Source organism: Elephas maximus, chromosome 4 (genome assembly GCF_024166365.1).
Source record: "Elephas maximus indicus isolate mEleMax1 chromosome 4, mEleMax1 primary haplotype, whole genome shotgun sequence".
Lineage (NCBI taxonomy): Eukaryota > Metazoa > Chordata > Mammalia > Proboscidea > Elephantidae > Elephas > Elephas maximus.
Genome location: NC_064822.1, coordinates 171,528,959 through 171,541,007, shown reverse-complemented (window position 1 = coordinate 171,541,007; position 12,049 = coordinate 171,528,959). Strand labels below are relative to the sequence as shown.

General features: G+C 44.2%; 1 protein-coding gene across 3 annotated transcripts in view; it reads right to left on the bottom strand.

Moving 5' to 3' along the window:
• Positions 1–1,237: 1,237 nt before the first annotated feature.
• The window catches only part of CHST11 (carbohydrate sulfotransferase 11), a 342,410-nt gene continuing 331,598 nt past the window's right edge, over positions 1,238–12,049 (bottom strand). For all 3 annotated transcript variants that reach the window (XM_049884221.1, XM_049884220.1, XM_049884219.1), the window contains exon 3: positions 1,238–2,328. In XM_049884221.1, coding sequence (XP_049740178.1) covers positions 1,474–2,328 — 855 coding nt within the window. In that variant the 3' untranslated portion in view covers positions 1,238–1,473. The remainder of the gene's footprint in view (positions 2,329–12,049) is intronic.

Sequence of the window (12,049 nt, the reverse complement as noted above, 5' to 3'; positions counted from 1 at the left end):
CAGGGGCATGGAGAGTTGTCCTTGCTGCTCATACACAGCAGCCACGGAGGTGTGGTTGGTCTCTCAGCCTTTGGAGAACTTGGAGGGGTGTGCGTGTGGACAAATAGCCCATCCTTGACCTTCATGAGGGATAGATGCCAGATCACTGCAAATCCCCACATGTACGAGTCCCGCCTCTGCATTTCACTTTTATGTGGCAAGGAATAAACCAACACTTCTACATGGGGATGTGGATACTGGGCTGGAGATGACAGTGGGAAGCACTTGCAAATATTCCTATTCCCCTTCCCTCTCCCAAGGCAGACATTGCTAATCAATCCCAGCACTCTTCCATGCCTGTGTCTGGCATATCCTTTCTGGGACTTTAAAGGCAGACACTCCCAATAAGTTGGAAGTGCCTTTTATCTTGGGCAATGAGCTTGGATCACTCACCGAGTTAAGTGGCCGGCTCCAAGCATGTGGTTTTCAAATTTGTGCCCCCCCAAAAAGGCAAACTTTTTGGGGTCCCGGACCTTCTGCAGTTGTTCCTGAATAATTCAAACCTCATGTTAAATCCATGAATGTTAAGGGTTTATTAATTGTGGAGTTAGATGCTCTGTGTCCACGTAAAGCTTCTTGAGGGCAGAGACTATGGGTTTTGTCCAATGCTGTATCCCCAGTGCCCAGAATTGGGCCTAGCACATAGTAGGTGTTCAATAAATATTTGTTGGATGTAAAGCAATGGCCACTTCACCTTCATCACAACTGGCACTGCCAGTTAAAAATTTCTGTGGAAAAGCATAATCTATCAGATTGCTAATTCTGGTGAAAGAAGAAATGCTACAATCAGCTCTCTCTTTGGGTTTAAAAAAAAAAAAATTACATTTCTTTACTGCAAGGGACTTTTAGGTCGATTGAAATTGGTTTTGAGTTAGTCCCTTGCAAAGATGCCTCTTTCTAAGTGCACGAGCAACCTATTTATTTATATCAGAATTTCCAATATGGTGGCATCAGTACACATCACAACGGTCATTATCACACAATGACTCTGTAAGAGGTTAGTAAGAAAAATATTCGTGCCCCCATACGAGCTGTAGCAAGCAAAGTACAAAACATAGATCTCTTCTGCAAAGACATTAGGATTTTGCTGCCATGAAAAAAAAAAATCTATACAGAGACCACGTTTAAATAACTATAAATAATATTAATTAGAATTTATGGAATGCACAATTCATGGACTTCACCAGAACACAAGGAAACCTCTGAGACAGTGTTGCAGTATTCACTTCCAAAAACAAGGACACCCGTCCAATTCCCCTGCTAAGACAGCTGTCCTTCCCTACCAAGGATTTTAAATAATTCTCACCATGCTGCTCGCAGCATCATCCCCAAAGAAATATTAATTTACAAAATAACCCAATATCCATATATTTCTTTTTGACAAATAAAAATCTTAAATTAAAAAGCATGATTCTCTCCCTCTCCCCATCCCCTTTATTCCAATTTCAGGTAACTTGGCACTGAGTAATTGAACATTAAAAAATCGAGTTTGTAGACTTCGTACAGCTGCGTTTGGTGCTCTGAGCTTATGTTCTGGAAGAATCCTGTGGTCATTTCATCAGTAGTTCTCGTAGACTTTGCGTAGGTGGGGAACTTCAGGTAGCTGCCCACTCCTGCCAGCTGCAAGACATAATTAGAATCCTCTTCCAGTGTCTCATACTTGCCCACGAGGTCATAATGGATGTGGCACGGATGGCAGAGAGAATAGACGGTTTGCCAGTGTTCGTTGAACGGCTCCTCCCGTTGGGTGTGTGGGTCGATGAGATAGGCCACAAACTCCTCAAACTTGACATCATCCCCTTTGCGCAGGGCCTCCTGGGTGGCGTTCTTCCGCTGGCGCTTGATGATCTTGGTGCCATATCGCTTGTGGAAGGAGGTGTTGTACTTCTGGGTGAACTTGTTGCGGTAGGCTGACACCAGCCTCTCAAAGGGCTCACGGACAAACAGGAACTTCATGTAGCTTTTCAAGCGGTGGTTGATTTCTGGGATGCTGTACTGGTTCAGGGTCTTCAGGTTGGCGGAGACGTGGGCCTCGTTGGCCGGGATCTCCATGGGGTCACTGTACTTCCCCCGCCCCGTCAGGACCATCATGAGCCGCTTCCAGTTGGTACATGCCACCTTGGGCACGTAGCAGTAGATGAGCTCGTGGTCCTCATCTACCACCAAATGCTTCAGGTCGTTGGGGGTCAGGACCCGTCGCTTGCGGCTCACGGCGCTGTTGGCTCGGCATGTGTCTGTGACCTGGTCCCGCCTCATCTGGTGCAAAATGGCGGTGTTGGAGAGCTCCAGCTGCAGAGGAGACACAAGAGGAAGAAGAGCTCAGTACTTGTGGAAAACACTTCCACTTGGCCGTATCTACAAACACAGGCCATCGAGAGGCAGCCAACTAATAACGTAAATGGCCTAAGTCTCCACTTTTAATTCTCCATTAGCGGCCTCAAATATTCTTGTTCTTTGTTCCACCATATGTCCTTTGTAGAAAAATGATATAGTTTATCAATCACTTTTCTACATGCCAGGCATTTTCCTAGAAGCTTCACACACACATATATATATATATTTTATTTTCTCATTACAACAACCTTGAACTGCCACTGATTTATTTAATAATATCGAGTACCTACTACTGTGCCAGGTAACATGCTGCTAGGCACTGGGGATACAGTAATAAAAAGAAATACAATGAGGGAACTCTTATGGAGTTTACAGTCTAGCTGCAAGACAGAGGGAACTGAAACTCAGAGAGGTTAGGTTACCAGCTTGAGATCACACAGTGAGTTTAAAGAGGCAAAGCTGGCACTCAAACTTGTATCTGTCTGGTACCAAAGCCGTCCATCTTCCACTCTACCCTGATGCCTAGTACTCTCATCTTCTCAACTGACATAGGATGAGGTCTGGCATTTGACTGATCTATTAAAAAGCAGGGAGGCAATGGTGGTTAATGATATAGTTCTTGCTGTCCGTGGAGACCCTGGCCAGTGCACCTCAAGCACAGCTACCACCTGTCTGTCAGTGGAAGTTTGTGTGTTGCTAATGATGCTGAACAGGTTTCAGCAGAGTTTCTAGACTAAGACCAGGAAGAAAGGCCTGGCAATCTACTTCCCAAAAAATCAGCCAATGAAAACCCTATGGATTGTAATGGTCCAATTTCACTGAATATGGAGTCTCCATGAGTTAGGGCCGAGTTGACAGCAACTAACAACAACCTACGGAAGCACACCAGCTGACCTGAGTACCAACTGCCAGGCTTGGGAGGCAGGCCATCTTGGACCCTCCAGCCCAGGTGACCAGAGCTGTGCGACTGGTCCCTTTTCCCCTTTCTAGGCCTTACCTGTCTAGTATGTAGAAAGAGGGAGGTAGATTAGCTGATTGCCAGGGTTTTAGCCACCCTCAATGGTGGTTATAGCAGGAAAGATAATTCCTTTTAAGGTGCCCAACTGGTGACCACACAGTCTATCCTGAGTCCCACAGAAAATCTTCTAGAACATTCTTCCTCAGATGGATTATTTTGTCTTGCTGAGATTTTGCCACAGGGCTTGATGCCCGATGGCAGTAGGCACTCCATCAATCCAAATCTCTAATGATGCTATTTTTCAGCTCTCCAAACATAAGTGACACCATGAACATGTCAAGAAATGCAGAAGGCGAGCTGCAGAATTTCTTAAATTTTCCCCATGCATGAAGTGCATCAGAATAGTAACAATATCTAACACTGAGTGAGCCAGTGCTGCTTGTGTGCCAGATATTGGTCTAATTGCTTTACGTTGATTAATTGACATAAGGCTCTCAATAACCCAAGGGATAGGTATCATTAGAATCCCATTTCATGGCTGAGAATTTGTCAGGCACACTACCACATGAATAATAACACTGAGAACATTTGCAGAGTGCTTCCTTACACATTATCTTGTGGAGGCAACTTCGTAAAGCTGTGTGGGTCTCAGTCTCCCCATTCTGTCAACGAGAAAACTGAGGCTGAAAGAGGCTAAGTGACCTGCCCGAGGTAAGTCCATCAAGGAGAAGCAGAACTGGGACCCAAAGTAGACCCTGTGACTCCAGATCTCAGACTTTTTATACTACAGTGGCCTAAAGTATGCTCCCTGTTGAATGGAAGCACCACAAAGCGGGGACTTTGTCTTTCCACAGCAGTACATCCAAGGCCTGCAAAAGCGCTGGCCACTTAAAAAAAAAAAAAAAAAAGCCAAACCAGTGGCCATTGAGTCGATTCTGACCCCTGGTGACCCCACATGTGTCAGAGTAGAACCGTACTCCATGGGGTTTTCAATGGCTAATCTGTTGGAAGTAGATTGCCAGGTCTTTCTTCCAAGGTGCCTCTGGATGAATTTGAACTACCAACCTTTTGGTTAGCAGCCAAGCACTTAACTGTTCACGCCACCCAGGGACTCCACTAGCCATACAGAAGATGCGCAGTATTTGTTGCGCAAATGAATGAATTAGCTAATAATTTCTCAGGGCAACTTGACATGCGAGTACTGCAGGCCTCTCTGTAGCTAAAGAAACTTCCCAATTGTTCACAGGTGCGAGAAAATTCTTTAATAAGGGACAAGCCTTCAATCAATAACTTTGAGCAAATGCCTGAGAGAAGATAACATGACCTAAGAGAATATTTTCACATAGAAGAAAAGGGACAGGGTATCTAATTGGTCAGCAGAAAGAGGGTGAGATTTGGAATCAGGACACCTGTGCTTGATCTTTGTAACACCTTTAGCCTTCTGAATCTCAGTTTCCTTATCTGCAAAATGGGGATACTACCACCTACTACACAGGGTTGTTGATCAAAATTAAGCAAGGTATGGTTCAGCATTTATTTTTAGTAAATAAGATAAAGCCTAGCACAGGACAAAGTATGGCATGCAGTGGGTGATTTTTTTTATTCTTTCCTGAAAGAACAAGCAATCTGAAAAAGGCGGCCAGGAACCGCAAAGACAAATTTCACCACTCTATAATTTTGCTTCGGGCCACCCCTAGGTCACTGAATCCAATTAATATTTATTTTGAATAAGAAAACTCTGACCTCTGCATTTCCTGACTTCTTAGCAGATGTATTCATCACCTTCAGAAGAGCAAGTACGGGCCTCTTGGGCTATTAGACAATGCCATTAAAAAAAAAAAAAAAAAAAAAGCTGTCCTAGAGGAAGTGGAAGGGCTAGCAAGGAAAAAAGGGGCCCATCAGTTTCGCCCAGTTGAGTCTCAAAGGACAATTCTGAAGGCAATAAATACTAAGATGAGCACAGGAACAAGGGGTCTCCTATTTTTTTGAAGCCCTTTTTAGCTGCAGACAATTTTCTGGCTATGAGAATCCCCAGGGAGGCAGCATGTCAGCTAATATTACACTCAAGCCCACAAAGCTAGGAAAAATGGAAACGATACCATAGTGTCATTTTACATCCAATTACAGAGGCAAAAAAGGACTCAGTGGGGCTTTGAAACGCGGTATTCGAGGTTTCTTTCCCTTCCATTTCCTTCTTCTCCAAGGCAGTTTAGGAAGCAGATGGTGTACCTGCTGCAGGAAGACTTCCCTCTAGTCTATTTTAGGGTCAATTTAAATCATTTAAAGTATAAACAAACAAACAAAACACAAACTTAACTGTCATTCAGTTCATTCCAACTCACAAACCAAACCAAAGCAAACCCACTGCCGTCGAGTTGATTCCAACTCACAGCAACCCTATAGGAAAGAGTAGGACTGCCCCATAGAGTTTCCAAGGAGCGCCTGGCAGATTCGAACTGCTGACCTTTTGGTTAGCAGCCACTGCACTTAACCACTACACCACCAGGGTTTCCTTCCAATTCACAGGGACCATCTAAGACAGAGTAGAACTCCCCTATAGGGTTTCCAAGGCTGTAAACCATTACAGGAGCAGATGGTCACCCCTTTCTCCTGTGGAGCAGCTGGTGGTTTCCAACTGCTGACCTTTCAGTTTGCAGCTGAGCACTTTAACCACTGCACCATCAGAGCTCCTCATTTAATGTATAATGTTACTTAAGTATGCATAAACATAAAGCTAGGTATATAGCTACAAGACCGAAACAAATGTAAACATTCAAATTAAGGACACTGACATGATGGATGGTGGTGTTTTGCTGGAACAAAAGCAGGAGAGGTGTCTGGTGCTCACTGACTGCTCTGGGGTGGCTTCTTTGGCGGACGGCATTCCTTCTCTACTGTGCTGCATGAAAGCTCAATTTTCCTATCACTTTTCTCATTTCTAATTACTGTAAGGAAACCCTAGTGGTGTAGTGGTTAAAAGTCTGGCTGCTAACCAAAAGGTTGGCAGTTCAAATCCACCAGGTGCTCCTTGGAAACTCTATGGGGCAGTTCTACTCTGTCCTATAGGGTCGCTATGAGTCAGAATCAACTCAATGGCAAAGAGTTTGGTTTTTGGTTTAGTTACGGTAAATTCCAGCATCCTGTGCCTATCATTTGACCTTCACTCTGTACAATCTCATCATTTATATATTTTGTCTCTGCTCATTTCTAATTCGCCTAAAACAATTAAAAGGGAGTTACGTGATGCCACCAAGACCACAAATGAACATATATACCCTGACTTCACATGGCAGGACTAGGTCATCAGGGTGGGCCTGAGAATTAAGAATATCCTCTGATGAACTTTTCAAGAAGGTTATTGTTAAAATACGAACACAAAATTAGCTAATATTCTCCCACAGAACTGCAGGCCTCTGGAAGTATGTCTGTGGGCTCCTTGGGCCTTGGTTTAAGACACCTGGCTTAGGGAGCGCCCTGGGCAGGTCGGAAGGTGGAGAAGAATCCTTAGCCATCATGCCAAGATTGTACAGGAGAGTTCTGTGGTGGCAGCCTGGGCTGTTCGAGAAATCTCCACATTTGTTCATAGGGCCACCAGCATGTTAGAAATCGTGGTGGGGGAAATAGCAATTTAGAACCTTAAAAATATGCAAACCTAATGTCACCGCCACCCTTCCACACTCCTGACTAATACAGGAAGGACATTCTTCACAAGCAGGGCTCACATGAGCCTTGGTAGCTGTCACAACTCTTCAATGACTAACACGTTTCTTGAGCCTCGGTTTTGGTAACTATCCAAAGTACCCACTGCTATGGGGACACCAGAAAGACGAGGCAATCAAGAGAAGTCATTAATGAAGAACAACTTGCTCTGTTATCGCTGAAGAGAACATCTGCCTTTTCTAGCCAAGTTTTATCAGTTTTACAAAGCATGGATTTGTTGATCTGGTAATTATCTGAACTATGAGACCAATCTCTTTCCTCCTTCACCGCCTTTCTCTCCTTTTTTTTCTCAAAAGCATTTGAAGAGACCATCACAAAGGACATATGTGCAGTATAAAACTGAAACAGGGAAAAACAAATATACTAACTATGAGGGCTGTGATGAAGCATCTTATTTGGCTTTCTAGCAGCAAGAACAAAAGGGGAAATGTTATCCAATCTCCTAGTTTTTGTTACCGGAAGGAGAAGCATTCACATTTCTTGGGGGCAGAAAATTACAAGATATTACGAGACTCAGAAATGTCAGTCAAGGAGGGAGATTCTTGGATTCAGTTTGCTCTTGTTCAAGTGTTTAAACGAACAGAAACTAAGCAGCTGCTGTTGAGTCGATTCCGACTCATGGCAACCCCATGTGTATCAGAGAAGAACTGTGCTCCATGAAGCTTTAAAGGCTGTGATCTCTCAGAAGTAGATCATCAGGCCTTTCTTCTGAGGCCCTTCTGGGTGGATTCGAACCACCAACCTTTTGGTTACCAAGCATTTAACCAATCGTGCCAACCAGTTTTGGAGTGTTGAGAGACTAGATACTGATGTTACTATCTACTCCCATGTTATGTTTACAGTACACTTCAGCATTTATACTTCCACACACAACATCTCATGTAAAGAACCCATTGGGACTTTTCCAGAGACTTCCAGAAGGACCCAGAGCATACTAAAACAAAGTTTATACTTAGCAGACCTGCCCCTACTTTCAACCACACATTCATATTTAGCACACCAGGCCAGCTTGTTGTTAGTTGCCATCAAGTCAATCCTGACTCATGGCAACCCTACCCCAGGTATTATTAACATTCTAAGCCAACAGGTCTCAAACTTTAGCCTGCACCGAAATCACCTAGAGGGCTTGTTAAAACCCTTTGCTGGGCCGTACTCCCTGAGTTTCTGATTCAGTAGGTCAGGGATGGGGGTTGAGAATTTGCTTTTCTAGCAAGTTCCCAGGTGATGCTGATGCCGCTGGTCTACAGACCACAATTTGATAAACACGGCCTTATACTACGAGGAAATGACTATAATCTAACATCTTTCACAAATTCACAGCTATTCTTAATTACAGAACATAGACTCCAGGTTCACCATCTGCTGCCAAGAGACTCCTAGCTACATCCCCAGCCCCGGCCTCCAACTCCCTTCATCTGCCTTTGATCTCCCAAAAGCATAAATTAGGTCAGAGGAGGGCTGATTCTAGGAAATTGTGAACATGACTATAGGCTCTGGGCTGTGTCCTGTGTTCTCCTTTAGAAGTCTATTTTTAATTTGGACATTTAAAAAGGCAACTATAATTAGTTTAAGTAATTCAGGGACTGTTTGAAAAAGTCTTTAAAACTTTACTAGGTTTCATCTTAAAAGGAAGAAAAGCTGGTTTCCTTTAAATTAAAACATCTCCTGTGATGTTTGCAATCTCCTTCCACACGAGAACCCAACTGGAACGAGGAGCAGCTGGCCCCGGTAGGGGAGATGTAGGGAAATGGAAACCCAGAGAAAAACATAAATTTGGAAGCATCAAGCGACCGAGAGGTGGCAGGACCTGGTTCTAATTCCAAATCTGTCCTTAACAAGTGTTAGCTTGGACTCAAGCCTCAGTTTCTCCACTTGCAAATCCCAATATAAACCCCCTTTGAGCATCTTAGTGGCACTGTTATCATCCTCTCAAATTTAAAATTGGGGGGGTGTGGAGAACTCGATGCTCTGATTTGATATGATTCTATTACATTTCCCTCTGATTCAGAAATTCGACACAGAAATTGTTCGCTGAAAGTGAAGAGGGCTTGAAGCACTTACTAACGAAGATCAAGGACCACAGCCTTCAGTATGGATTACACCTCAGCATAAAGAAAACAAAAATCCTCAGAACTGGACCAATGAGCAACATCACGATAAACGGAGAAAAGCTTGAAGTTGTCAAGGATTTCATTTTCCTTGGATCCACAATCAACAGCCATGGAAGCAGTGGTCAAGAAATCAAAACATGCGTTGCACTGGGTAAATCTGCTGCAAAGGGCCTCTTTAAAGTCTTGAAAAGCAAAGACATCACCTTGAAGGCTAAGGTGCGCCTGATCCAAGCCTTGGTGTTTTCAATTGCCTTACATGTGTGCCAAAGCTGGATGATGAATAAGGAAAACCGAAGAATCAATGCCTTCAAATTATGGCATTGGCGAAGAATATTGAATATACCATGGACTGTCAGGAGAATGAACAAATCTATCTTAGAAGCACCGGCAGAATGCTCCTTAGAAGCAAGGATGGCGAGACTTCGTCTCACATACTTTGGACATGTGATCAGGAGGGATCAGTCCCTCAAGAAGGACATCATGCTTGGTAGAGGATCAGCGAAAAAGAGGAAGACCCTCAAAGAGATAGACTGACACGGTGGCTGCAACAATGGGCTCAAGCATAGCAAGGATTGTGATGATGGCGCAGGACCGGGCAGTGTTTCTTTCTGTTGTACCTGGGGTCGCTATGAGTCGGAACTGACTCTACGGCACCTAACGACAACAACACAGAAATTCGTAAACTCTCATGAAAAGTGCTTGCCACAAAAAAAGTCACTGAAGAAACCACCAAATGAGGGCACACAATTACATGCACTACCATTTATTGAAGGAGTCCTGGGTGGCACAAAAGGTTAAGTGCTTGACTACAAACCCAAAGGTTGGCAGTTCAAACCCACCCAGAGGGGCTTTAGAAGAAAAACGTGATGATCTGCTTCAGAAAGGTCATTGCCTTGAAAACCCTATGGAGCAGTTTTACTCTGCACACATGGGGTCGCTATGAGTTGCGACTGACTTGACTGCAACTGATACCATTTATTGAGCACTTACTATGTACCAACCCCAAAACCAAACCCATTTGCCATTGAGTCGATTCTGACTCACAGCAACCCTATAGGACAGAGTAAACTGCCCCACAGGGTTTCCAAGGAGTGGCTGGTGGATTTGAACTACCTATCTTTTGGTTAGCAGCTGAGCTCTTAAAAACTGTGCCATCAGGGCTCCTACTATGTACCAGCCATTGTTAATTCTCACACTCTATGAGATAGGTATTATTAGTATTCCCAATTTACAGATGAGGAAACTGGGGCTCAGGGTCATGGAGCTAGAACTGGGGCTGGGGTATGAATCCAAGTACTCTGTGCGTTGAGACATTGCACCGTGCAGCCTCTGGAGCTTTGGATCTCAACCATGGCAGCTTACTGAGATCACTGGGAAGTTTTGAATATCACTGAGACCTGGATCTCACCCCAAAAACCCGGATGAAATTGGTCCGGGTGTGGCCAGCTCCCCAGGGGATTTTAAGGCAGCCCTGGGTGGAAATCATTGATTTAGAGACTCCAACACCAACTGCTGGTGAACTAAAGCACGGATCTGAATGTGGATGCTGACCTGCATTTAATCTTGGGCAAGTTATTTCACCTTCCTGGCCTTTGGGTTTAAGAGAAGGGACTTTTCATTTAGTAGGGCCGGGGTTAAAGGTCTAGATGGCCACCCTTCTCAGAAATCTTTGGGCGTGTCCTTAGGGAACCACTATAAATCATATCCACCTTTCATCTGTCAGTTTGTGGCACTGTGGTGGCTTAAGTGTTGCTATGATACCGGAAGCTATGCCACTGGTATTTCAAAGACCAGTAGCTCACCCATGGTTTCAGAACTTCCAGACTAAGAAAGACTAGGAAGAAAGGCCTGGTGATCTATGTCTGAAAAACAGCCAATGAAAATCCTATGAATCACAACAGAATACTGTTAGATACAGTGTTGGAAGATGAGCCCCCTAGGTTAGAAGTCTCTTCAAATATGCAGTAGCCTCAACAACAGACTTGAGCATACTAATGATCACGAAGACAGCATAAGACTAGACAATGTTTTGTTCTGTTGTACATAGGGTTGCTGTGAGTCGGAACCAACTTGGCAACAGCTAACGACAATAACAACATGAACCACAAAGTGTTTAAAAAATTCTGCTTAGAAAAGAGAGGAGAAAAATACTGAGCCTTTAAAGAAACAATTTGGTATGAACCTGTGGCAGAATTTAAGGAGTTGAGAAAAATCCTGACTCTGTGTTAACTGATGTTAACATTGCCAGGGAATTGGTTTCTTAGGATTTCAACTTGTATTTGGGGAAATACCTGTTTGACTACAAGGACTGAATCTTGGCAGGGGCTTTTCCTTTCTGGATTTGCCTTAGCAAAGGCAAGAAGAAAAAGATGCAATGGATGGAAAGCATCTGAGTTCTTGAAGACGAGGTGGGGGTGCAGGAGGCACCAGGTGACTGAGGGGCTCTGGGCTGGCCTCTGGATAGAGGCAATCCCCAGTCAGGTTCAGCTGACAATGGCTGCAGGTGAGCTAAGGCTCTGAGCTGCATTTTTACCCTTGGGAGCTTCGTGGGCCGAAAAGAAAGTCCAGGCTTTGCTGAACAACAAGGAATGGTTGTTTCAGGTTAATGGTTAAGGTACTTTTGTATTCAGCAGAATCCCTGGGTGGGTGGTGCAAACAGTTAGGGAACTCAGCTGTTAACTGAAATGTTGGAGCTTTGAGTCCACCCAGGGGTGCCTCGGAAAAAAAGACCTGGCGATCCATGTCCAAAAAATCAGCCACTGCAAACCTTGTGGAGCACAGTTCTCCTCTGACACACATGGGGTTGCCATGAGTAGGAGTCAACTCAATGACAACTGGTTACTGGTTTGTATTCAGGGTTTAAATTCGGTGACCTGGATCGGGGTCA